The sequence below is a fragment of the Glycine soja genome, chromosome 8, assembly GCF_004193775.1.
Source record: "Glycine soja cultivar W05 chromosome 8, ASM419377v2, whole genome shotgun sequence".
NCBI lineage: Eukaryota > Viridiplantae > Streptophyta > Magnoliopsida > Fabales > Fabaceae > Glycine > Glycine soja.
Genome location: NC_041009.1, coordinates 33,822,788 through 33,846,938, shown reverse-complemented (window position 1 = coordinate 33,846,938; position 24,151 = coordinate 33,822,788). Strand labels below are relative to the sequence as shown.

At 35.1% G+C, this 24,151-nt stretch overlaps 2 protein-coding genes across 2 annotated transcripts; both read left to right on the top strand.

Annotated features, from left to right (window-relative positions):
- The first annotated feature begins 9,326 nt into the window (after positions 1 to 9,326).
- Positions 9,327 to 11,924, top strand: LOC114424326 (ubiquitin-conjugating enzyme E2-17 kDa-like). The gene is made up of 5 exons (XM_028391169.1): positions 9,327 to 9,479; positions 9,734 to 9,813; positions 10,683 to 10,810; positions 11,413 to 11,517; positions 11,594 to 11,924. Exons 2-5 carry the CDS (start codon positions 9,744 to 9,746, stop codon positions 11,735 to 11,737), a joined length of 447 nt encoding a protein of 148 aa, XP_028246970.1. The 5' UTR covers positions 9,327 to 9,479; positions 9,734 to 9,743; the 3' UTR covers positions 11,738 to 11,924.
- Positions 11,925 to 16,948: 5,024 nt separating this feature from the next.
- On the top strand, positions 16,949 to 19,335 carry LOC114424100. The gene is made up of 9 exons (XM_028390965.1): positions 16,949 to 17,089; positions 17,171 to 17,438; positions 17,527 to 17,611; positions 17,738 to 17,865; positions 17,943 to 18,033; positions 18,109 to 18,262; positions 18,813 to 18,983; positions 19,093 to 19,152; positions 19,270 to 19,335. The coding sequence occupies exons 1-9, from the start codon at positions 16,949 to 16,951 to the stop codon at positions 19,333 to 19,335; spliced, it is 1,164 nt and encodes a 387-aa protein (XP_028246766.1).
- The last annotated feature ends 4,816 nt before the right edge of the window (positions 19,336 to 24,151 follow it).

Sequence of the window (24,151 nt, the reverse complement as noted above, 5' to 3'; positions counted from 1 at the left end):
AAATTGAGCTTTCAAAACTATCATGACATGTAGAGAAGAATCAAGGATTTCAAGTCACAAAATGTCAAGAACTTTTATTTTCAAAACAATTACCCATTTCTTGAACATATCCTATAATTCAAAGAAAAACATGCAAAGTCGTACGTGCACACAAAATTGACCCAAAATATTAAACTGAAAATCCGACGAAACTAACAACATTAACAAATTAACACAACTAACAAATTAACAAAACCAACAAAACTAGCAAAACCAAAGAACACTCCCCCCCCCCCATACTTAAACAACACATTGTCCTCAATGTAGCACAATTAAAAGATTAAAAACAATTAAATCATCAAAGAGAATCGGACAAGTGTAATAAAAGCAAAGAAGGAGATAGGAAAAGAAAAAACTCCCTAAGTCATGGTGGAGGAAGAGTAGGGTGGAGTAAGGAAGTCTCTTCCACCACTACGTCCACTAAAGAAGGGTTCGTGAGGAATGGCTTAAGTCGATGTCCGTTGACCTTGAAGCTCTTGTTTGTGGAGTCGCTTTTGATCTCAACTGTACCATAAGGAAAAACATTAGTAACAACAAAAGGACCAATCCACTTAGACCTCAACTTACCACTCATGAGTCCAAGCCTAGAATTATACAATAACACTTTTTGCCCAACCACAAAGTCTTTTTTAACTATCATGCTATCATGGAACTTCTTGGTCTTTTCTTTGTAGAACTTGGCATTCTCGTAGGCGTCTAGGCGGATTTCATCTAACTCACTCAGTTGCAACTTCCTTTCCTCGCCAGCTTGATCCATAGAGAAGTTGCAAGTCTTCACTGCCCAGTATGCTTTGTGCTCAATTTCCACTGGAAGATGACATGCCTTTCCAAAGACAACCCGATAAGGAGACATTCCTATGGGTGCTTTGTAGGCAGTCCGATGTGCCCAGAGAGCATCATCAAGCCTGGTACTCCAATCTTTCCTGCTTGGCTGCACAATCTTCACAGCAAAACACCCAAGACTGAAACAGGGACTTTGTTTGTATTTAGATTAATGCAAACCCAATTTAAAAGCAAGAGATAAGAATTTAAAATAGAAGATAGAAGATAAGGTAAAGAAAAGATAAGATATTTAAAGATAAAATTAGAAGATAAAAGAAAAGATAAGATATTTAAAGATAAAATTCGAAGATAAAAGATTGAAAGATCAAAATAGAAGATAAAGATAATAGATAAGATAAGATAAAAAATTTAAAGATAAGATATGATAAAATATTTAAATTGCGATAAAGATAACTACTTCTAAGAAATTCAAATAAATAAGATCTAAATCTACTAAATCTAAATACTTACTCCTAAAACCCAACAGTAAAAAATAAGGAATAACTACTTCTAAGGAAGACCGACAATGAAAATAAGGACTAAAATCTATATATTAAAATCGCTAAAACCTGACAAGTCTAATTAGCCTAGATATATGGATTCTGGATTTGTCTGTTATCAATACCAGTGAACTAATCAACACTAGCACACATACTAACACAATACTAACAATTAAACATAAAACACGAAAGGATTAAACACACAACAATAGCTAGCTATTATGAACCTTTGGACACTGCTCCCCGGCAACGGCGCCAAATTTGATCAAGGCCGTACCCGAATCAAATAAACATGAAAATGCAGTAACTAGGAAGTGATCCTAGGTCGTTTCCCAACGAGCAGTGACAAGCCAAATGTTCATAATATACTTGCAGTAACAGTAACAGTAACGATGGGGGGGTTGTTTGCTTTTGTAAATTAAACAGCGAATATATGTGAATTAGAAAATATCAGAATTAAAACACGTTGCTTCCCCTTGATTCACAAGCAAGTCTCTTATCCTAGGTTACGAGAGTTTATCCTTTATCAGTTTAACCACTTAATCCAACCCTAAATTAAATTACTAAGCGAAATTCAACATAAGGCATTCATTATGTGATTAAGCATCACATACACCAATTACTCATAAACGATCATTAAGCATGAACGTAAATTAAGCGCAGAGACAATTAATCAAGCACTAAGCATGCATGAATTAAAAGCAACAAATTCAAAGTAATTAGTGAAGAGGAAAAACTAAACAGAATTTAACAGTAATAATAGAACCTTAAAGAGAACTGTGCTTGATCCTCAAGGGAAAACAACGCTGCGGACTTAGCCTTCCATTAATCAAATAGAGAATGAAATTTTATTGATAAAACTAAAAGTCTGAACTGGAATTGAAAAAAAAACGAAAATAAAAGAGAAAGAGAAGAGAGACTAAAACTCAAAACGAAAAATAGAAGAGAGAGAGGAGAGAGAGAGAGAGTCTCCCGCGAGGGAGAGAGGGGGGGCCCTAAACTAGAACCTTGGTGCTATTATATAGTTTTTTTCAGCCCCAAAGCTTACAAATATGTTTTAAATCCAAGCCCATAAATAAATTAAATTCAAATCTAGATAAGATAAGATAAGATCTAGATTAAATAATATCTAGATGAGAAATTCAAATCTAGATAAGATAAGATAAGATCTAGATTAAATAATATCTAGATGAGAAATTCAAATCTAGATAAGATAAGATCTAGATTAAATAATATCTAGATGAGATCAAATCTAAATAATATCTAGATAAGATAAAGATAAGATCTAATTTTGTAGAATAAAATAGTCTGCCCTCTTCAAGTCCAAGCTCAATTCTGGATTCAAGCCCAAGCCCAATTCTGGATTCAAGCCCAAGCCCAATTCTGGATTCAAACCCAAGCCCAATTCTGGATTCAAACCCAATGCTTCATTAATTCCTGAAATTAGATTAAAAACATCAAATTAGCTGAATGGGCCCAAATAATAAAACTGCCTAATAAATTTGACAATTAAGACTAATCAGTATTTAAAATGGGGCAAAAAGGGTTAAGAAATAGGAGAAAATGATGGCACATCAGGGGGACTAGTAATCAAGGAGTGGATACATGGGGTGATGGAATATTTCCCATTTAATGGATCTAGCTCCTCTAAATTGAGCAAATGTGTAAAGTGAGTAAGGGTGGATCCACCCTTTTAATTTTTATATTCCATTATTATAATGTTGTTTAGATTTTGCTCACCATGCCTCCTCCAGATGCATGTTTTTTGTCATGTAATGCAGATTTCCACTGGGCGTTTTTCTTGTGTCTTGAAAAACTGTGTCTGTGATTGGGTTTTTGTTCGGTAGGCTTCACTTCTTCAATGTTCCCACTTGCACTAATATTATTCAAAGACCCAAGTAGTAGTAGCATTTTCATTTCCCTCACACACCCAATGGGTAGAGCCATGAGGTGGTTGAAGGGCCCCTACAGCACTGCCTGTGTTCGATGGCTGGCAGAATTACTCTAATCAATGCTGTCCTAACAGCATTGCCTATGTTCAATTTGTCTTTTTTCAGGGCCTCTACAGCACTGATTAATAGGCTAACTGCCATTCAAAGGCAATTTCTTTGGGGTGGTAGCTTTGAAGGGAAGAAGATAGCTTCGGTAGCTTGGAGACAGGTGTCTGCCTCTAGAGATTTGGGAGGTTTGGGGATCAAACACATTAAGGTCCTCAACAATGCTCCCCTAATTAAATGGAAATAGTTGATGTTTCACCAATCAAGGTTTTGACACTACATTTTTTCTTTTGATGTGTGTTATTTGCAAAATTAGGGACCTCATCTCATTGAAGAAAATCCAATAAATGATTAATCATAATGTTTAAGAGCTTTCAAATTTCAGGTTGACATAGTGGAACAGATTCGAACAACTGGACTCTTCAAACACGTCACAAGGTGGTTGGATTCTAAAAGTTCATGTTGTAATACTTTAGCAAACCTTGGTGACAAAGATATGTTACCAGCACTTGCTGCCAGTGTTTGCTGCCAAGCAGCAGATCTTTTGATTGTTTGTGGTAGCCAAAGCATCTGAAGTTGTAGCCTTAGGGAAGCTGAAAACTCTTACTGAGAGTACCATTAGAGAAAGAGCTTTAACAGCACAACATAGTTCCATGATCACTATCTCAAAATTTGAGTATGAGTATCTAACAAATCATGCAGCCTCAGTAGAAGAAATTGCTGATAAAAAGTAGCAGCAGCTGAGGCATGGATTGAAGCACTCAAGGCCAGCGAGAAGGAAATACTGATGGAAACAAAAATAGCTCAAAGACAACTCAAAGAATCAAAATTGGAGCAAGAGCTGGAGGTTTACACCAAAAAGAAGATGCTTTCAAGAAGAGTTAGTAGTAGTGAGGAGCTTGACAATTGGCCAAGAAAACACGAGAAAAGTTCATCCAAGAACTTCATAGTTTAATTGCCAAGAGAAAAGTTAATGATTTTAAGTTTTAATTTGATAATTTATTTATTTTAATTTAATTTTCTAACTTAGACTTATATATCTCAATTGTCTTGCCATTGAAATACTATTAAATTTCATCATTTATTTGATAGAGTCGATCTCATATTTTTTTTGAATAATCCCACTACATATTTGGTTGATTTACCTTTTATTATTTTTTTCCTTTTCTTCCTATTAGTAAAAACTAAAAACAAAGTTGTGTAAAAGAAAGAGGATGAAAGGTGTGGTGCATAAAACCCCAAACTCAAATATCTTTTCCCCCCTTTCCATCATTATTGAAATTGAAATTGTTCTAAACTAGAGTTAAGGTTCAATTTGTAGTATACAACACTTGAGTCCAAAAAAGGCATAACCAACTCATGTAGCAAAGTATTGACCAAGGTCAACACCCACTCGGGTGTACGGCTCCTATAATATTAATATATTTGGATGCAAGTAAATTGGAAGACACACAACCATGAATTGAATCCAGATACACACTACATAGGTGAACAATGAATTATCCTTCAAAAAGAAACTACAAAATATAAAATATACACTACATATTTAAGAAACAACATACACTATCAGCCTTGTTTACTTTGTGAATTGCTTATCGATATCCTTTAGTAGGGGATTTCTTCATTTTCACTAGAACAGTCACAGTTCGGACGAATATATGAACAAGGTTCGGAGATTTTATCAGCTCTTTATCAAAATAGCATGATAATTAAGGCCTAACTTCCCTATTATTCATACTAATCAATTTCTTTTTAATTGTCAGCTTGTGTTTCAAGATAGCATGACATCACAATTGCAATTCTCACCAACAAAATCATCAGCACAACAAAGCATACAAAAATATGAAGGAAATGTATCTTCATCACCTCATACCTCGATCAAGTCGTACCTCAGTATATGCAAGATTACATCTAGCAAGTCCAGCAAAGCGACTGATGACGTAGCAAACAAACCTCGTACCTCGATCAACTGACCACTAAAACCCAATCAAATGTATCTTCTAGCTATAGAGTTCATGGGAAACAAAAGATTAGAAGGATCTTAGATTACTAATTGTATTATACAAGTATTGTGGAGTATCATAGACACAATTCATATGCATATTTTACACTTAGGTGGCACCATCCAGTTTTTAGTTTACAATTACATGAACCCCAAAAAAAGGTGAAGTCCCTTCACTATCTCTTACACAAACTAATAATGATCAATTTGAAGCGACATATGATACACTCACACCCCACACACGCCAAAGACAGTAGCTTTCATGGATGATCTAGCAGTAGCTTTCATGGATGACATTACTGCTATTACTATTCAGCACCAAATGCAGGACACCATAGTTTGGAAAGCTGATCCTAGTGGTTTTTATTTCACTAAGTCAGCATATAGGCTATTGATGACTTTCAATAGACCTGTTCCTGAGAGAAGGATTTTCTAGACTCTTTGGAAGTTAAAAATACCCCCAAGGGCTGGGGTTTTCTCATGGAGGCTGATTAAGGATAGGCTCCCCACTAGGGCCAATCTGCTTAGGAGAAATGTGCCTATTCAGGATACTATGTGTCCTCTTTGTGGGAGTCAACAGGAGGAAGCTGGTCATCTTTTCTTCAACTGCTAAATGACTATGGGTTTGTGGTGGGAATCCATGAGATGGTCTCAGGTCATAGGTGCTCTTTCAGCTGACCCCACTAGCCATTTTATCCAATTCTATGATGGTTTTGGTGCAGGGAGAAATCATAGTAGATGGTGTGGGTGGTGGATCGCCTTAACTATTACCATTTGGCAGCATAGAAACTTTTTTCTTTTTCAGGGCACCCCTTTTGACCCTTCCAAAGTGATGGATGATGCTTTATTTCTTGCTTGCTCTTGGTTAAAAGCTAGAGAGAAAGGTTTCAATACTTTATTTAACCATTGATCTACCAATCTTTCAGAGTCCTTTGGTTAATTTGTATTGTCTCCTTTTGTGGTGGGGTTTTGTTGGGTTTCTATTTTTGGAAGGTGGCACTTTAGGTGTCTTGTATTTGATCTTTTCAGTACCTCTGGTTCTGTTCTATTTATTAATAATATATATATTTTCTGCCTTCAAAAAAAAGAAAATTACAAGCATCATTATAATTTTTTTTAAGAACATAATAAAATAAATTAAAATATATAAAAACTAAACTGAAAAAAAAACACTTATGCGATCTTGGTGTGGTGGAGTTTACTCAGGATATTTTGATTTCCGTGGTGAACCCAAAAAAGCCCTAGTAGGCATCCATGGAGAGCTTTTTGACACCAACGACAACTTCTTGTAGACGAGGTCATGAAACTGTGGGAAGCAAGTCTACTTCGGATTAGCAAAGGAAGAAGCTTGATGGAACCAAGGGAGACAGTGAACTTGATTTGCATAATAGGAAAGGAAAACATTGTTTATGCTCCCTGTGATTTACAAGGGAAGAGAGATTAGTGGGAAGAGCTCCTGCAGCTGAAAACTTCTAATCATGATGGCCTATGGTGTATCTTGGGTGATTTCAACTCTATAAGACACCAACATGAGAGAATGAGCTCATCTCAGACAGTGGGTAATTCCACTATCATATCTGATTTTAATTCCTGGATTCCAGATATGGCGTTAGAGGAGGTTAGGTCTATTGGGAGAAAATTCAGTTGTTGTAGACCTAATGGTAATGTCATGAGCAAATTGGACAAGTTTCTTTTATCTGATGACTGGCTATCTCAATGGCCAGATACTGCCCAATTTGTGTTGGAAAGGGATTTCTATGATCATTGCCCTATCCTTTAGAGGTCTAGAATAATTTATTGGGGGCCTAAAACCTTCAAGATCATGGACTGGTGGCTGAAGGATAAGGGTTTCCAGAATCTGGTGGCTCACAAATGGGGCAATTATCACCCTTGTGGATGGGGAGGTTATGTCCTGAAGCAAAAGCTAAAGTTCATTAAAGTTTGCATAAGGCAATGGAGCTTATCCAATGGTGTTATTAATGCTAGAAAAATCAAGAATTTAAAGAGGGAGTTGAACATTTTGGAGGCAGGTATTAATGATAGAACCTTGTCTCAAGCTGAAGTGGAGCTCAAGAAATACCTTCAGGATCAGCTCTGGAATGCAGCTTATGCTTTTGAATCCATGCTGAGACAAAAGGCCAGACTGAAGTGGTTAAAAGAAGGGGACAAAAATTCTAACTATTTTCATAGACTTATTAATCATAGAAGGAGGCACAATGTTATTCAAGGTCTGATCATAGATGGTGTGTGGGTCCATGAGCCTAGCAGTGTTAAAAACTTGTAATGCTATGAAACTTGTAACACTTTTATATGGCGAACAAAACTTGTAACACTACTACTACACAACATCAATCTATGCAATAACTTAGCCATGAAGCAAACAAACTCTGGCATGGCACAAACGACAAAATTCTCGGCAACTACCTACAAGGATTGATCAGAATCGAACAAGGCCAACACATGACATATTTTTAATCCAATCAAAAACACTAATGGAACGCTATGAAACCTTAGAGCTGCAAGGATCGATCAGAACGAAACAAGGCCAAACACTAGGTGTAGCAAACAAATGCTCACCTCCCTCTCTAAAATTTAATTGGATTGAACTTCTCCCAATTCAATTAAATTTATTTCCAACCATACACATCAAATATTCACTTAATGCATGTGAAATTATAAAATTACTCTTAATACAAAAACTAGTCTAGGTGCCTTAAAATACAAGGACTGAAAAATTCTACATTTCTAAGATACCTTATATATATTATGAAGTCCTAAATATAAGACCCCAAAATAATGAAACCTTAATCTAATATGTATAAAGATAAGTGAGTTCATACTTAACCCATGAACCCAAAATCTACCTCATGAGAATCTTAGGGCTTTCTCTTACATCTCTAACTCAATCTTCTCGGAGTCTTCTATCCAATGCCCTTATGAGGTAAGATTACATCAAGTTTCCTGGTAACATGATAACTAAAATAAAAAATTTAATTACACAAACTATAAGACACAAGCAACTAAAAGAAAAGAGTTAACTTAATAAATTAACCAAAACCAAAAAAATATACTGAAACAAAAAGAGTGCATAAATAAGAGATTTGTCTAGTAACATAATCTCTATTGCCCAACAGAGGAACAACAACATATTCACCCAATACTTGTTCCACTGCAAATCCAACAAGTGTGAATCAAGAGAGGACTTGAAGTAAGTGATATCCAAGGCATAATACTGCAATAGCAGATGAATGGAATTCAGAAATTTGAAAAAAATGGGGACTGACGCGAGTTTTGGTGCCTTAGACTGGAAGGGCAAAGGCGTCCATGATGATAGGTGCAATTCTGTCACTACTGTCATTTTACCAAAATTAAGAAATAAACATAAAATTCATATTTTCCATTGTTAATTTCTTACACACAGTGTACAAGGTTTTCAATATTGGTTGGTGACCGTGATTTAGGATGCAATCTCAGTTTTTTAACAGTATTGGAACCATATCAGCCGTATTTATCCACAATTTACCATGATATTAACAAATTCAACGAAACCCACAACAAAACCACCGCAACCAATATTTAAAACTTGACCGTGTATACCATATTAAATAGGAATGTACAAAGAATACCAATCATATGACACAATTTAATATTTTTAAAAAATAAAAAATATAACTAAACAATATAAAAAGATAATATCTAAATCTTCAATCATATTTGATTTCTCTAGACCCATTCATATCAAGCGCGGGTGCGGAAATTGTGACGCCAGCGACGGTGAAGAGAAAGTGGACAAAATCCTCGATGGTGGACAAAATCCACTATGTTCCTCTTTTCAGATTAGTAGCAGTGTAGCACAATTATGAACGCTTTTTTACCCTATCATTGCCTTAAAGCTTTTTCTTAAAAAATTATATCAAGTAGAAATTAATATAAAAAGCCACGTAGGCGATTTTCAAGTGGTTGTCGGTTACTGTGCGGTTCTCTAAATTATCGGGACTCTTTTCAGCTCTAAATTGCTTCCCCTTGCACGCACGCGTCCACTGCCTCTACTATTTTCCTCCTTCAAATTTCACCACCGAACGAACCAACACACGCTCAAACCCCAAACCCTAACACAAGGTCGGTGAATCAAATTCAATCCTCTCTTTCTCTCACTCCTCTTCGCTTCTTATTGAAAGTCATGCCTATCCCATTATCAATTTTCATTAAAAGAAAATTATACTTCGTATGCCGTATGATATATATCCAATACATATTGCATGTAATTGTTATAATGCTGATAAATAATAATATCTCTGAGTGCATAGATACTTAAATGTTGGTGTATATATAAGTGTTTTTGTATGAATAAATAATTGTGAATGTGTGAACAGCCTTGATCAGATGGCATCCAAACGAATCAACAAGGAATTGAAGGACCTGCAGAAAGATCCTCCTACGTCATGCAGTGCTGGTATGTTTCTTTGTTCATTTTTGGCTTTTTGTTCCTGTCCTTCAATTACGCAATTAATAATTTTACGTTGTATGATTCAAAATGTAGTTTTTTTTATTGAAAATGTTATTTCTGACCAAATGAATAGACCAAGGTTTTAAATTACAATTTGAACTATCACATCTGGACCTCTGGTTGTGATTTTGTTATTATCAGCAATTGTGATTGCGGTGGGCCCAAAAACCTTGACATTGTTGTTGAAATCATGGTCACTCACTGCACCAAGGTCTTAAAAAAAGGTCTTCTCAGCTGTAATTTCGACAACAAGATCAGGGTTTTTGGGTGTTAACCGTCATAATTGCAATTGTATCGGCTGTATTTGTTTGCAATTTCAAGTAATATCAAGGAATATAAGGAAACTGCGACCGCAATTTAAACCCCGAATAATACAATGTTGGTTGGTATTGTGTTGTGATGGACTTAGTTACATCCTTTAATTTTATTTTAACTTTAAAATCTTTTGAATGTTTGGCAAACTTTTTTTTTAATTACTTTGTTGTGGCTGTATGTTTATGTTGGTGTGTTTGTGTGGAATGAATTATTTTAATATTTAACTACTATGAAACAACTGTTTGTTGCTAGTTATCACAATAACTCGTTCAAGACTATAGGATATGCCGAACAATAGTGTGTGGGTACCTAGACTCTTGCTGTTTAGGAAAATAAAAAATTTGGAAATTTAGAGGTGGGGTGAACGTGTAGTTGATTTTTATTTTAGTTTTTCGGTGAAAATAATAAAATGATGTCATTCGTTTGCTTAAAACCTGTTTGAACCATCGAACTGTTCTCTGTTCAATCAGTGCATGAATAATTGATTTTTTTATATTCAGGCCCAGTGGCTGATGACATGTTCCATTGGCAAGCTACAATTATGGGTCCTGCAGATAGTCCATTTGCTGGAGGTGTATTTCTTGTGTCAATTCACTTTCCTCCTGATTATCCTTTCAAACCACCCAAGGTAAAATGAAAACTCTTACTTTATTCAAACTTATGCACTGTCTAATTATATCTATGGACACTCTTTATGGGACAGCTTTCTTTTGTGTTAACTATGATATTTTTTTGTACCAGTATCTTTACAGAATTCTTTTATTATATTTTTTGCATTGAAGTGTTGTAAATTTCACTTTAAGCTGCTGCATAAGACAATGGGAATCTATTGATAGATGGGGGATTTAGTAAATCGAAGCTTGTTTTGTTAAATGACTAATGGTGTATTGAAATTAATAAAGAACTCCTTAAAGTCAATGCATTCTCAACTTTAGTGGATTGAACAATTTATTGTGAACTTGTCATGTTATATCTTTTTTCTATGTTTAGAATCATTTTCAGTTATCACAACTTGAACCTAAGATTACTGTGCATACAAACGGCTTGTTGGTGAGTGGAGAATATTCAAGGACTATAGAGATAAATAACTTCTACAAGAACTTGTTTGCTCCAATGTTATTTTCAAGTTGCTTGATTTTAAGAACCAACATAAGCAATTGCATTGGAGTTTGCTCATAAATTACACGTTGTGGGAATGCTTTGTATGACATTTATTATCATTTTGTTAAGGTTTCATTCTGCACAAAGGTTTTTCACCCTAACATCAACAGTAATGGAAGTATCTGCCTTGACATCCTCAAAGAGCAATGGAGCCCTGCCCTCACAATATCTAAGGTAATCTGATGATGATTATTATTTTTATTTTTAAATTTTTCTTGTAATGGATACTTAAAATGTTAAAACTTTGTAGGTCCTCCTGTCTATATGCTCTCTGCTGACAGATCCCAACCCAGATGATCCTCTGGTGCCCGAGATTGCTCACATGTATAAGACTGACAGAGCCAAGTATGAGGCCACTGCTCGATCATGGACTCAAAAATATTCCATGGGCTAAAGTCAATAGTTGACCTGCAATATACTTTTGCTTATTATTCTCTACCGTAGTAGCAAATAAATAGTGTTGAATTGGTTTAAACAAATATGATACTGTACTCTTGCGTTATGCATAGCCTTTTTGAACTTAAATATTGGAAAAACAAGATGGTTCTATATAAAGTTTATTAGTTTATGGATGGACGTCACTAAATATTTTGCATTTAAATGCATATGGTTTTCTCTATATTTGTGAACCTTCTATTTCACAATTCTTTTATATGGCAAATTATACTGAGATTTTGTCAGATTATACAAAATATTCCTACTTGTTTAATCTCTACACAATTTTTTTAATTATTTAAAAAACATTACAATGACATTCCTTTATATGTTATACACACCCTCCAAGTTTAAAAAACATTACACCTCTTATTCTTATAAGGGAGGTCATTATTATAAGATAAAAAGAAAAGTAATATATTTTCTACAAAAATTTCAGTAGGTACAAAAATTTCAGTAGGTGTCATTGTAATTTACTCCTTTTAAATGTTCCGGAAAATCTGAAAAGTTAACCCCATCTATGTCTAGCTTTTTGGTCCAGCATCTTGAAGCTCTTTTCCGACCATTATTGGTTTCAGTCTGTGATTTGAGTGTAGGAGTATATTATAAGAAGTATTTAGGACTCTGGCACGTTACACCAAAAAGACACAAGATTTTGTCGTGTAGTATTAGGCAATGATAGAATAAACTAATATTATAGATTAGTGAGTTATGTGATGCGTGGTTTGTTCGTGTGAGCGGTGGTATTTTTAAAAATAGGCTTAATTAAAAATTTGATTCTCTTAGCTCATGAAATTTGATTTTCTGTAATTTAATTTACTAATTCAATTTTTTATTTTACTTTTTTTTGCACTCCGATAATTTTAGTCCTAACCCTTAATTTAAAACTGCTAATTATTTATGTTGAACAATGAACATCACATGTGGTGTTTTTATTAAAAGTTTATTAGTTCCCCTGTAAATCACTTTACCTTGTTTATGAGTTTTCATTTAACGACGAAAAGAAAAAAAAAAGGCAGTTCTAGTCAGACTATGATGTATTTCCGCTTCCAGTTGCTGGAACTGTAGTGAACTTCTGCATATTTGCTTATTTTCATAGGACTACGGCTGAAACCATTGGGAAACCTTATGATTGCATTTATGTTGGTCTGCAGGAGCAAGCCCGTAAAGAGAAAGAAGATCCTGAAAGGATGCTTGAGGAGAACCGAAGGAAGGTTGAAGAAGCTCAGAGAACGGAAGCTTTAGAGAAAAAAGAAGGAAGGAAGAAAGATATGAAGAGATGCAAAGACAGAAGCAAGAAGCCATGCGAAGGAAGAAATAGGAGGAGGAGCAAGAACGTCGAATCCAAATAAAGTTGTTGGGTAAAAACAAAACTTCCAATAAAGGACTACAGTGTTCAACTTAAATAATTAATAGTTAATCACTAAATTTAGGATTGGGGATTAAAATAAAGATTGCAAAAAAAATATGAAAAACTTATGAATTAACATGGGAATCAAATTCGTGAATGGGAATAAATAGAAAATCAAATTTATAATTAACCCTAAAAAATATATATGTTGAATGCGTTTAGGGGGACTAGTTCACAAGACTCTGGTTTAAACAAGTTTAAAATATTGTAGACCAAAATAATTATAATTTGGGTTAGACATGAAGAATTTGATTTATAACAAATAAAATAAAACAATCAAGACATAATAATGAAAATAAAATAGTAATACAATTATATTGCTTTTGATTGAAAAGTAGTAATAAAAAATTATCACATTTAAATATTTAAAATTCATTTTAAAGAATAATATTGACAATTTGATTGAAAAATAAAGTATTTAATTTAATACTTTTACTGTATAAAATATGAGAATATATATAACGAGTTATGAGTTTAAATTTTTTTTTTCTATTCAGAGGAGTTGAACATAATATTAGAGAATTTACGACTCATATACATTATCTAATCAATATAAATTAGCTCAATTGATTAAATAATGATTAAATAATATATATGAGTCATAAATTCTCTAATATTATGTTTAATTCATGTAGAAAAAAAAATTAAAATTATAACTCATTATTTATATATATATATATATATATATATATAAATAAATAAATGATAAAATTATTAATTTTTATAACAATTACTTTAATTTATCTTATCCAATAACGAGGTCGCGTAAATTATTTTATGTCTTGAAACCTCTCACCTCCGATCCCTCTAATTCTCACCCAAACTGTAGTCCCATTCTTCCGCAGGTGAATTGTTCCCTTTCCTTTTGCTCCTTTCCACATGTGCTGAACTTATTTCCATAAATCATAATTCCACGCTTCCACCTACATCTTCAGCAACCAATTATTTTATTTGCTGAACTTTTCTTTTGTTTCCTTTTCTTCACTACCCAACCTTTCATAAGGGATTAATGCCAAACAATAAACAACGTTTTAACATATGCGTAAGTGAATCAGAATGGAAGAGGCAACGGAGCAAGTACAAACCAGAGAACGTGGTGTAACAAAACGTGTGTTTATATTTTTCATTATTTTTTATTTAATTAAAACATTATTATATGAGGTGTCAAATAGAGGGATGTAATTGATTGTGAGTGTAAAATATAAATCTGTGTATAATACTTTCGGTTTTAACTTTAATTTTAGTTTTGAAATTTTAGAAACTCTCATAAGCAAATATTGTTCTAGAAATGCCTCTAGCCTTTCATCCCCAACAAGAACGGGAGGAATATGAAATGATTTGATAGAAAATACAAAAAAAAAAAAAAAACAAATTTAACCCATAAATAAATAAATAAATATGGCAACAATTCTTTTTAAGAACAAGATTGCAACAACATAGACCTATACAGTCACATTGAAGCGAGCCAAAAGGTCCTAGACTGACAACTCCACCATTAATCTCTACCACACATAGAACCTCCGATCTCTTTTTATCAGCCCCACATTCTGCCAAGTCTTGGAGACACTCACTGAGAGTTTGCAGCACTGCTGAGTCCTTCACAACCAAACCCTCTCTCTCTACAGTCAAGTGTGACGACATAGCCTCCTCCCACGTACATTGACTTGCACAACATCTTCGAGGGGGCTCTAACACCTTCCTTGTCAACCAACAGATTTGACGCCGTCACGGTAGGGGACACGTTGATGATGTGGTGGGAGGAAAAGAGGGGAATGTGGGGGTTGCGGAGGAGGGAGAGTTGGTAGAGCTTGTTGAAGATGAATCAGGAATCAGAGTTGGAAGGGAAGTTGATTGATAAGTATCATATTTCAGTTATTTTTGGATTAAAATGTTAGCACTTATCTTTCGATTGTAATAGTCTATATAAAGTCTTATAAATAGGAATGCCTGTGAGATTCCTATTATGCCCATCCTTTACATGTTGACACGTGGCACATTTGTTGGTTTTTTGGGCATTTTTCCGTGAGACTTCCCCCTCTATTGGTTGCTCCACGTGCCTTCTTCTCTAGCCTTTTCTCGTTATGTCTTCACCAAATTGAAACCTGCTTCCTCCGTTTGCATCATGTCCTCACTGACTTCTACCTGCTTCCTTCGTTTGCTTTCTTTCTTCTTCATTTTTGCATGTGCTCCGTCTCTTCCAGCTTTACTTTCAGTTTTTGTTGTTTCCTGTTGATTTTCCAGTTGATGAGGTTTTCCATTTTATGTTTGCCACACGAGGTTTTCCTTTTGTTTCCTCCATTTTGCTTAAAGTTTTCTTGCTACTTAAGTTTCCCATTTTGTGTTTCATTACTCTTCTCATGCATTTTATTCAGAGTTTTCCACTTTTTTTTCTTCATATTGATTTCTTCAGGCACGCACGAGTTTTTGTTTCATGCATGCTTACTGTGTCTCACAAGGAATGTTGTTTCAGTTTGGTGACCTGGAATATTGTTTCATTTTGTGCATGTTTGGTTGCTTGTGGATTTTTTCTTTTTGTTGTTCACAAACATCAAAGTTTTTTTTGCTCTGTTTGTGGTTTTCATCACATGAGTTTTTGTTTCATGCATGTTTACTATGTCTCACAAGGAATGTTGTTTCATTTTGGTGACCTGGAATATTGTTTCATTTTGTGCATGTTTGGTTGCTTATGGATTTTTTTCCTTTTGTTGTTCACAAACATCAACGTTTTTTGCTTTGTTTGTGGTTTTTCCTCACACGAGTTTTTGTTTCATGCATGCTTACTGTGTCTCACAAGGAATGTTGTTTCATTTTGGTGAACTGGAATATTGTTTCATTTTGTGCATGTTTGGTTGCTTATGAATTTTTTTCCTGTTGTTGTTCATAAACATCAACGTTTTTTGCTTTGTTTGTGGCAATTTTGTTAGTTTTTTGTTTTGTTTTTGGCCCTGCTGTTGTTCAGTGTTTGACAGAAGAATATACAAGGTAAGCTATAATGACCATGCCTGAAATGTTTTCTAATATTTATGCATGTTTGGTTGTTAACTATTTTTTTACCTCCCTCGCTTGCCTAATGTTATTTGGTGTATGTGTCGGTTGTCATTTAGGCGAGCCAAAAGCTGATGCACGAAGAAGCATCCATAAGGCAAGTTTGTTTCTTTCTGTTCTATTTTTTTCATGCTTCTTTCTAGTGACTAATTTTTTCCATACATGATTTTTGTGATGTTGTTCAGTGTTTGACAGAAGAATATACGAGGTAAGCTATAATGACCATGCCTCAAATGTTTTATGATATTTATGCATGTTTGGTTGTTAATTATTTTTCCCTCCCTGGCTTGCCTAATGTTATTTGGTGTATGTGTTGGTTGTCATTTAGACAGGGCCAAAGAAATTGCAAAATAGGTAAGGTGTTATTCCCAGGCTTAAATTTTGCCTCAGATTTGTGCATGTTTGGTTACTGACTAGTTTTTTGCACTCCTGCTTTGTATGATGTTATTCAACATACCTGAAATGTTTTGTGCCTCATAGATACCATATATTGTTCTTTCTTTTCGGTGTTGGTGTTGGTTGTCATTTAGCTAGGACCAAAAAAAGGCAGAATCAGCTCAGCAAAACTGTTCTTTGTAGCTCAATGATCTCATTTATTGTTTCGATTATCATTGTTGTTTTCCAAAATCAACATTGTGTTTGTTGTTGTTGTCATATTATGTAATTGTTCTATGATTCCAGTGTTGTGTTGTTGTTCAAGTTTTGTGCAGTCTAATGGCGCATATTCCTGACAAGATCAAGACCATTGATGGATCAAAAGAAACTCTTAGACTTGCCGTGAGGATAACTGATCTTTGGTTTGTTGGGGTGGCAGACAAGTTGGAACAAGCTGAGATGGTTATGGTTGACTCCAATGTATGCTTTCATTTTGTGTTTTTTTTATTTTTCATTTGTCTACCTTTGTACCTGTTAGTTGTATATTTTGCCCATGCTTAGGGTGATGAAATCCATGCTATTTGTAAGCAAGACCAGTTAAATACTTGGAAAATAGACTTGAAGGAAAATTGTACTTATGCCATGCATAATTTTAGGGTCATCAAGAATGATGGCCAATACAAAGTTTGTGATCACACATATAAATTGGCGTTTACTAGAGTTACCATTGTTAGGCAGTGTGAATTGGATGGTTTCCCTTTAAAAAGATACAAATTTGTAGAATTTAGCAATGTCATTGATGGCCAGTTTGAACCTGGTCTATTGGTTGGTGAGTCCAGCTAGATTTTCACGACTGATTTTGGAACCAACATTAGGCTTTTTGAAATACCATTTTTTAATTTTCCTCCTTTTTTTAGACATCATTGGTGTGGTTGATGAGGTTGTCTTTCACCATGTTTCATCAAGGAGTAGAAGGGTTGTTTTTAAACTTAGGGACTTGAGGTGAATGTCCAATATGTTCTATACCTTATTCATGTTTATGCTAGTTTTATTTGCCTGCTTTGTGAAGTTATGTGCATGATTGTATTATTGTTAACTGATGTTGATATCATCATTTGCTTCCAACAGTGACCAATTGTTGTCTTGCATTATATGGGACAATTATTGCCTTCAATTCTTGGAATACTTAGATGAGCATGAGAGTGAAAGCCCTATTATTGTGTTGTTGACCAATGCGAGAATTAAGGAAGGCCAGGGTATACTGTCGTATAAAGTTTGTTGGTTCTTCTATTTATCATATGCCATCTGATGCTTCTGTTTCTGACTGATGCAGGATCCTATCCACCATCAGTTGGCAATTCTTTGAAGGCTTCGAAGTTAGCTATTAATGAACTGGTAGTCCAAATCCAAGAATTCAATCAGAGGTATTTTCCTCATGTCGTACTTAACATATGTTGACTGTATTTTTCTTGGCTTCGGTATTGATTCTATATGTGTAGGCTTTCAAAATTGGGCATTGAGGTCCGATCGGTTTTGACACATCGTGGCCAAGGGAGCTCTCAACTTTCAGGTTCTACCCAATTATCATCAAAGGAAACATATATTTCAAAGTCTGAGGCAAAGACCATTTCTGAGATAAACAACATTTGTGAAGTAATTAACTTATTTATGTTTTGGCTATTTATTCAATCCTTGACCACCTACTGCAAAATGTGATGTCTATGTTATTTTCCCAGGAATTTGTTTGTGTTACTGTTGACACAATCACGAGGATTGTTATGGACAATCATTCATGGTGTTATGCAGCTTGCATTCAATGCCACAAGAAAACTGATATACACACAGAATCGTTCACATGTGCATGTGGCAAACATAATGATTGAGTTGTGATTAGGTCATTGTAACCCTTTTCCAATTTTTGTTCCCTTGATTTATGCATCATTTTAACACTATTGTATATGTTTCCAGGTATAGAGTTGAGGTGATGGTCAATCACAAAGACAAAAGCACAAGATTCCTGCTCTAAGACCGTGAATGCACTGAATTGATTGGACAATCAGCTAATGAAGTCAATTGTCTCAAAATAACAGTAGGTCCCTGCATTATCAAACATGACTTTTGAATGTTCAAATTATCTTTTATTTCTATGCTATCTGGTATCATCACAACTGTTTGATGCACAAATTTATTATCTTTGTTCAAGGATGATGATATGGATTTAAATGCATCACCCAAAGCACTTGATAAGTTGTTGGGTAATGTGCTTGCCTTTAAAATCAAGGTCCAACCAAAGTATAAAAATTCAGCTGTTCTGAAATGCTCAAGTTACTTAAGTTTGATCAACAATGTGCTCGACATGTTGCCTGATGCTGAGGTGTTGTTTCATGAAGTTTATTTCAGTGATTATTGTCATATCTACATGTTACGCATATGCTCATTTGTTTTGCATGGATTGTGTTGGTGTCAATGAATGTCTCATGCAGGCATGTTCAAAGATCAATGTTACAATGCTTGACTCCAATAATCCTGCCCAACATGAATCTGTAAGTTAAAAAATGTGCCTCAGTTTGCAATGTCATCTTTGTTTTCTGTATCTCATTTTAAAACTGCACCAACTTCAAGTTTGAAATAAGCTTATTATTGTTGTCTGTTGTATGCAGCAATCCATTTCTATAACAGCAGATCATGATCCACTTATTGGACTCCCCTTAACACCAACAAAGTGACAACCATCTCCTGAATGTGATGATGAAGCAAGAAGCTCACAGATTTTACTTGCTCAACTATCGTCTAACAAATTAGGAAAACATGAGCAAGTTGAATAGATTTGGTTGCTTAGAAGTAGTTCAGGCTTTTTTTTTATTTTGGTTGTTATTTGGAAGTTGTAATTGAAGTCTCCTCTTTGGCTTATTGATGTTCTGCCCCTAGGAACACTACTTGTTTGTGTGGGTGCGAAATCTACCGGCAAGTGCACCGGATCGTCAAGTAAATACAGTTGTTTGTAAAAAGCGTCATTCAAAATACCGTTGTTTGTAAAAAGAATTAAGTATAATGAATTGAAAACAAAGATATATTCTATTGTAATCAAAGAAATAGTAAACATGAACAATTGAGTGTGAAAACAAATAAGTAAAAGTGTTGGGTCCTTCCACCGGGATACTTGATGCAATTAGGATTTTTCTCTATTTGAAATTATTCTTGTGTTCTATGCTGAGGACAAACATAACAACACCGATATCTCGTGAGTTTGGAATAATTTAAACTAAGCTTCATTTGCAGATGTCTCTTGTTGAACTTAGCCTAATTTAAACAGCATTATAAGCACAACATAATATGTTGGATCGAGTGGCCTCAGAATAATTAAGAAGATGGGGGGTTGAATTAATTATTACAAGACCTTTACTAATTAAAAATTTACTCTTCTTAGGCTTTTACTATGTTGTTAAGAGAATAAAAAATAGAAAAGAAACTTAACCAAAAGTAAAAGCGGTAATTAAAGTGCACAGCGGAAATTAAAAGAGTAGGGAAGAAGAAGACAAATACACAAGAGTTTTTATACTGGTTCAGCAACAACCCATGCCTACATCCAGTCCCCAATCGACCTATGGTCCTTGAGATTTCTTTTCAACCTTGTAAAGTCCTTTACAAGCAAAGATTCACAAGGGATGTACCCTCCCTTTTTCTCTTTGAACAACCTAGTGGATGTACTCTCCACTAGAACTGATCCACAAGAGATGTACCCTCTCTTGTTCTCAGTCAACAACCTAAGTAGATGTACCCTCTACTTGTACCACAAAGGATGTACCCTCCAATGTGTTAAGACAAAGTTCTCAGGCGGTTAGTCCTTTGAAACTTTGTGAATGGGGAAACAAAAGAATTCTCAGGCGGTTAGTCCTTTGAAATCTTTTGTTTATGGGAAAGGGAAGAATCAAAAGAATTCTCAGATTGTGTCGTTTTGAATTCTTTGACAAGGGAGAAGGGAGGCACAAAAGAATTCAGGCGGTTAGTCCTTCGTTCTTTTGGAAAAGGGAGAAGAGAGACACAAAAAGAATTCAGGCGGTTAGTCCATGGAGAATTCTTTTTGGCAAAGGGAGAAGGGAATGAAAAAGATGAATAACACAATTTTGTTTTCAAGGTTTGGAAAACCAGAAAACTTTGGAAAGATTTTGGCAAAGGAACAAGAAGAAGATATTCAAAAATCAATTAGAAAAGTTATTGAAATGCAAGTCAAGGTCTTGCTTTTATAGACTCTTGATGTCTGGTCAAGAGAACCATTAGAAGAGTTATAACCTTTAGAAAAGCTTGACAACCATTGAAAAAGTTATAAGTTTTAGAAAAACTTGAAAACCATTGGAAGAGTTACATCTTTTGATTTTTGTTCAGAACTTATCATTGGTAATCGATTTCCAAATCATTGTAATCGATTTCCAAATCATTGTAATCGATTACACAAAGCATTTTTGTGAAAGGATGTGACTCTTCACAATTGAATTTGAATTTCAACGTTCAAACACACTGGTAATCGATTACCAAATCATTGTAATTGATTACACCATTTTGAAATCAATTGGAACGTTGTAAATTCAGTTGAAAGCTTTTTGAAAACAATCTTTGCTACTGGTAATCGATTACAATAAACTGGTAATTGATTACCAGAGAGTAAAAACTCTGGTAAAAGGTTTTGTGAAAAATTCATGTGCTACTCAATGTTTTGAAAAACTTTTTAGTACTTATCTTGATTGAGTCTTTTCTTGATTCTTGAATCTTCAACTTGTTTATTCTTGATTCTTGAATCTTGAAACTTGATTTTGAATTCAAATTTCTCTTGATTCTAGAAGTGTTCTTGACTCAATCTTGAACTCATTCTCTTGGGCTTTTTGTTATCACCTTTGTTATCATCAAAACTCCTTGAATTAATCTTGATTCATCATCATGAAGCTTGCTTCTACATAATAAAAACTAGAACCCTACACACTATGTCTAGCACTACAGTTATCTAGCCCTGCTCTATCAAGTTCCAAGGAAACAGTACATTTGTCAATGTTAAAGTTCCTAATAGCACACACTAATGGGTGATCAAACCATACGCATGCATACAATAAGCTTAGATAGAAACATTGAACACATGAAAATAACCTCAAATAGATAATAAAAATATTTACATCAAGTACTCAGTAGAAATTCCCAACAAAGGATTTTATCCCTCCATTACAAGGGAGCAACTTTCACAAATAAGAGAAGGGTTTTAGAGAAAATACCAGATTACAAAGCAGTGGGGATGTCTCCTCCACCTCTAAGAACCTAGAAAATAACTCTAAAACCTAGAATCTACCAAAATGTTAGGACCTTTGCTTCCTTGCTCAGCTTTTCCTTTGTTGATGGAAGCTTGCTTGTGGGGCTTCTATGGAGGCTGGATCTTTGAGCTTCAATGAGGTCCTTCAATGGTGATTTTACACCATGGAGATGCAGCGGAAGACAAAGGAGAAGAGGTGAGAGGAGGCGCCATCAACTAGGGAATAAGCCATGGAAGAAAGAGCTTCACCACCAAGATGAGCCTTGGATAAGAAGCTTGGAGAGGATGCTTCAATGGAGGAAAAGAAAGAGGGAGAGAAAGAGAGAGGGGGGAGCACGAAATTGAAGGAAGAAAAAGGGAGAGAAGTTTAACTTTGAGTTGTGTCTCACAAGACTCTCATTCATCAAAGTTATAACAAGTGTTACACATGCTTCTATTTATAGACTAGGTAGCTTCCTTAAGAAGCTTTCTTTAGAAAACTTCCTTGAGAAGCTTCTTTGAGAAAACTTCCTTGAGAAGCTAGATCTTAGCTATACACACCCTCTCATAACTAAGCTCACCTCCTTGAGAAGCTTGCTTAAGAAGATTCCTAAAGAAGCTAGAGCTTAGCTACACACACCTCTCTAATAGCTAAGCTCAACTCCTTGAGATGAGAAGCTAGAGCTTAGCTACACAGCCCCTATAATAACTAAGCTCACCCCTATGCCAAAAAAAACATGAAAATACAAAAAAAAAGTCCTTACTACAAAGATTACTCAAAATGCCCCGAAATACAAGGCTAAAAACCTATACTACTAGAATGGCCAAAATACAAGGCCTAAACGAAGGAAAAACCTATTCTAATATTTACAAAGATAAGTGGGCTCATACTTAGCCCATGGGCTCGAAATCTACCCTAAGGCTCATGAGAACCCTAGGGCCTTCCCTTGGATCTCTGGCCCAATCTACTTGGAGTTTTCTATCCAATGCACTTGCGGGGTAGGATTGCATCATTCCCTCCATCTTGGAAAGGATTTGACCTCAAATCCTGAGGTTCTTCATACTCTGGGCTCCTTCCCTCAACACCTACAAAAAGAACAAAAACATATGTATTAGTGGTGTTTGGTATGTTGAAGTAAGGTAAGGTCTAAAAATCCATTTCCTGGGCATCTTCCCACGAAGGAACATGGTTCCTCACCAACTCAATGAGTGGTGCTACAAGTATAGAAAAATATGGGATAAACCGTTTGTAAAAGTTTGTTAACTCATGGAAGCCCCAAATTTTTCTTATACTTAGTGGAGTGGGCCACTCAGGAATGACCTTTATTCTCTTAGGGTTCATGGGAACCCCTTGATCACTATTTGACAAATTAAGAAAAGTAACACAATAAAACATACCTTTTCCTGTATTTTCATATTGATTATTCCTACCAAAAAGTATGACAAACCTAAGGTGTCCCATATGAGTACCTAAGTTTGTATTGAAACTAAAAATAAGAACAAACCTACCTAATCGGTCCTTATGTACACACACCATGAAGATGTTAGGTGCACGAGTGATTTCACAAAAGAGAGTTGCACCACTCAAAACATTCATCATACCACTTATTTTAGGGACTTGATGCCTAATAATACCTATTTTGTGCACCAACAAAGCACAAGGATTTAAGCTCTTGCGAACCAAACCCTCATCCAACAACTTCTTTACTTGAGGAATAAACTCAAGCCCAAGAGGTGTGACAATGCGAGCAAGTGTCTTTTTACCAAAGAGAAAATGTGGAGGTTGTCTAAGAGGGAAAGTTTCTTTAATGTTTGTCTTTATTGTAAAATGAGTTTCCTTCTTAGCCAACCTCTTGGAGGAGACACTTACCTCCTCACACTTCTCTTTAACCACTAATGGTTGTCCTTCTTCTTGGGGGTAGATTTCTTCACTAGATTCTTCCCCTTTTGCTTCTTCACTTTCACTGGAGGAAGGTGAAGTAGTAGCCTCATCTTGGCTACTATAAATGTCTTGGCCCCTCATAATCATGGTTTTTGTGGTGGGGCATTGAGAAGTAATGTGTCCTCTTCCAAGACATTTAAAGCACTTTATAGAGCTAGTTTTCTCTTGCATACTAGCCTTAGGGGCTTGCTTTTCTATTGTCTTCCCCTTATCATCTTTGGGCTTAGAAGATGTCACCCCTAAGATGCCTTGACCTTGGTCTTTCTTTGGATAAGAGTGAGAGCCATAATATTTTGAAGTAGACTTCTTTTTAAGTTGTTGCTCTACC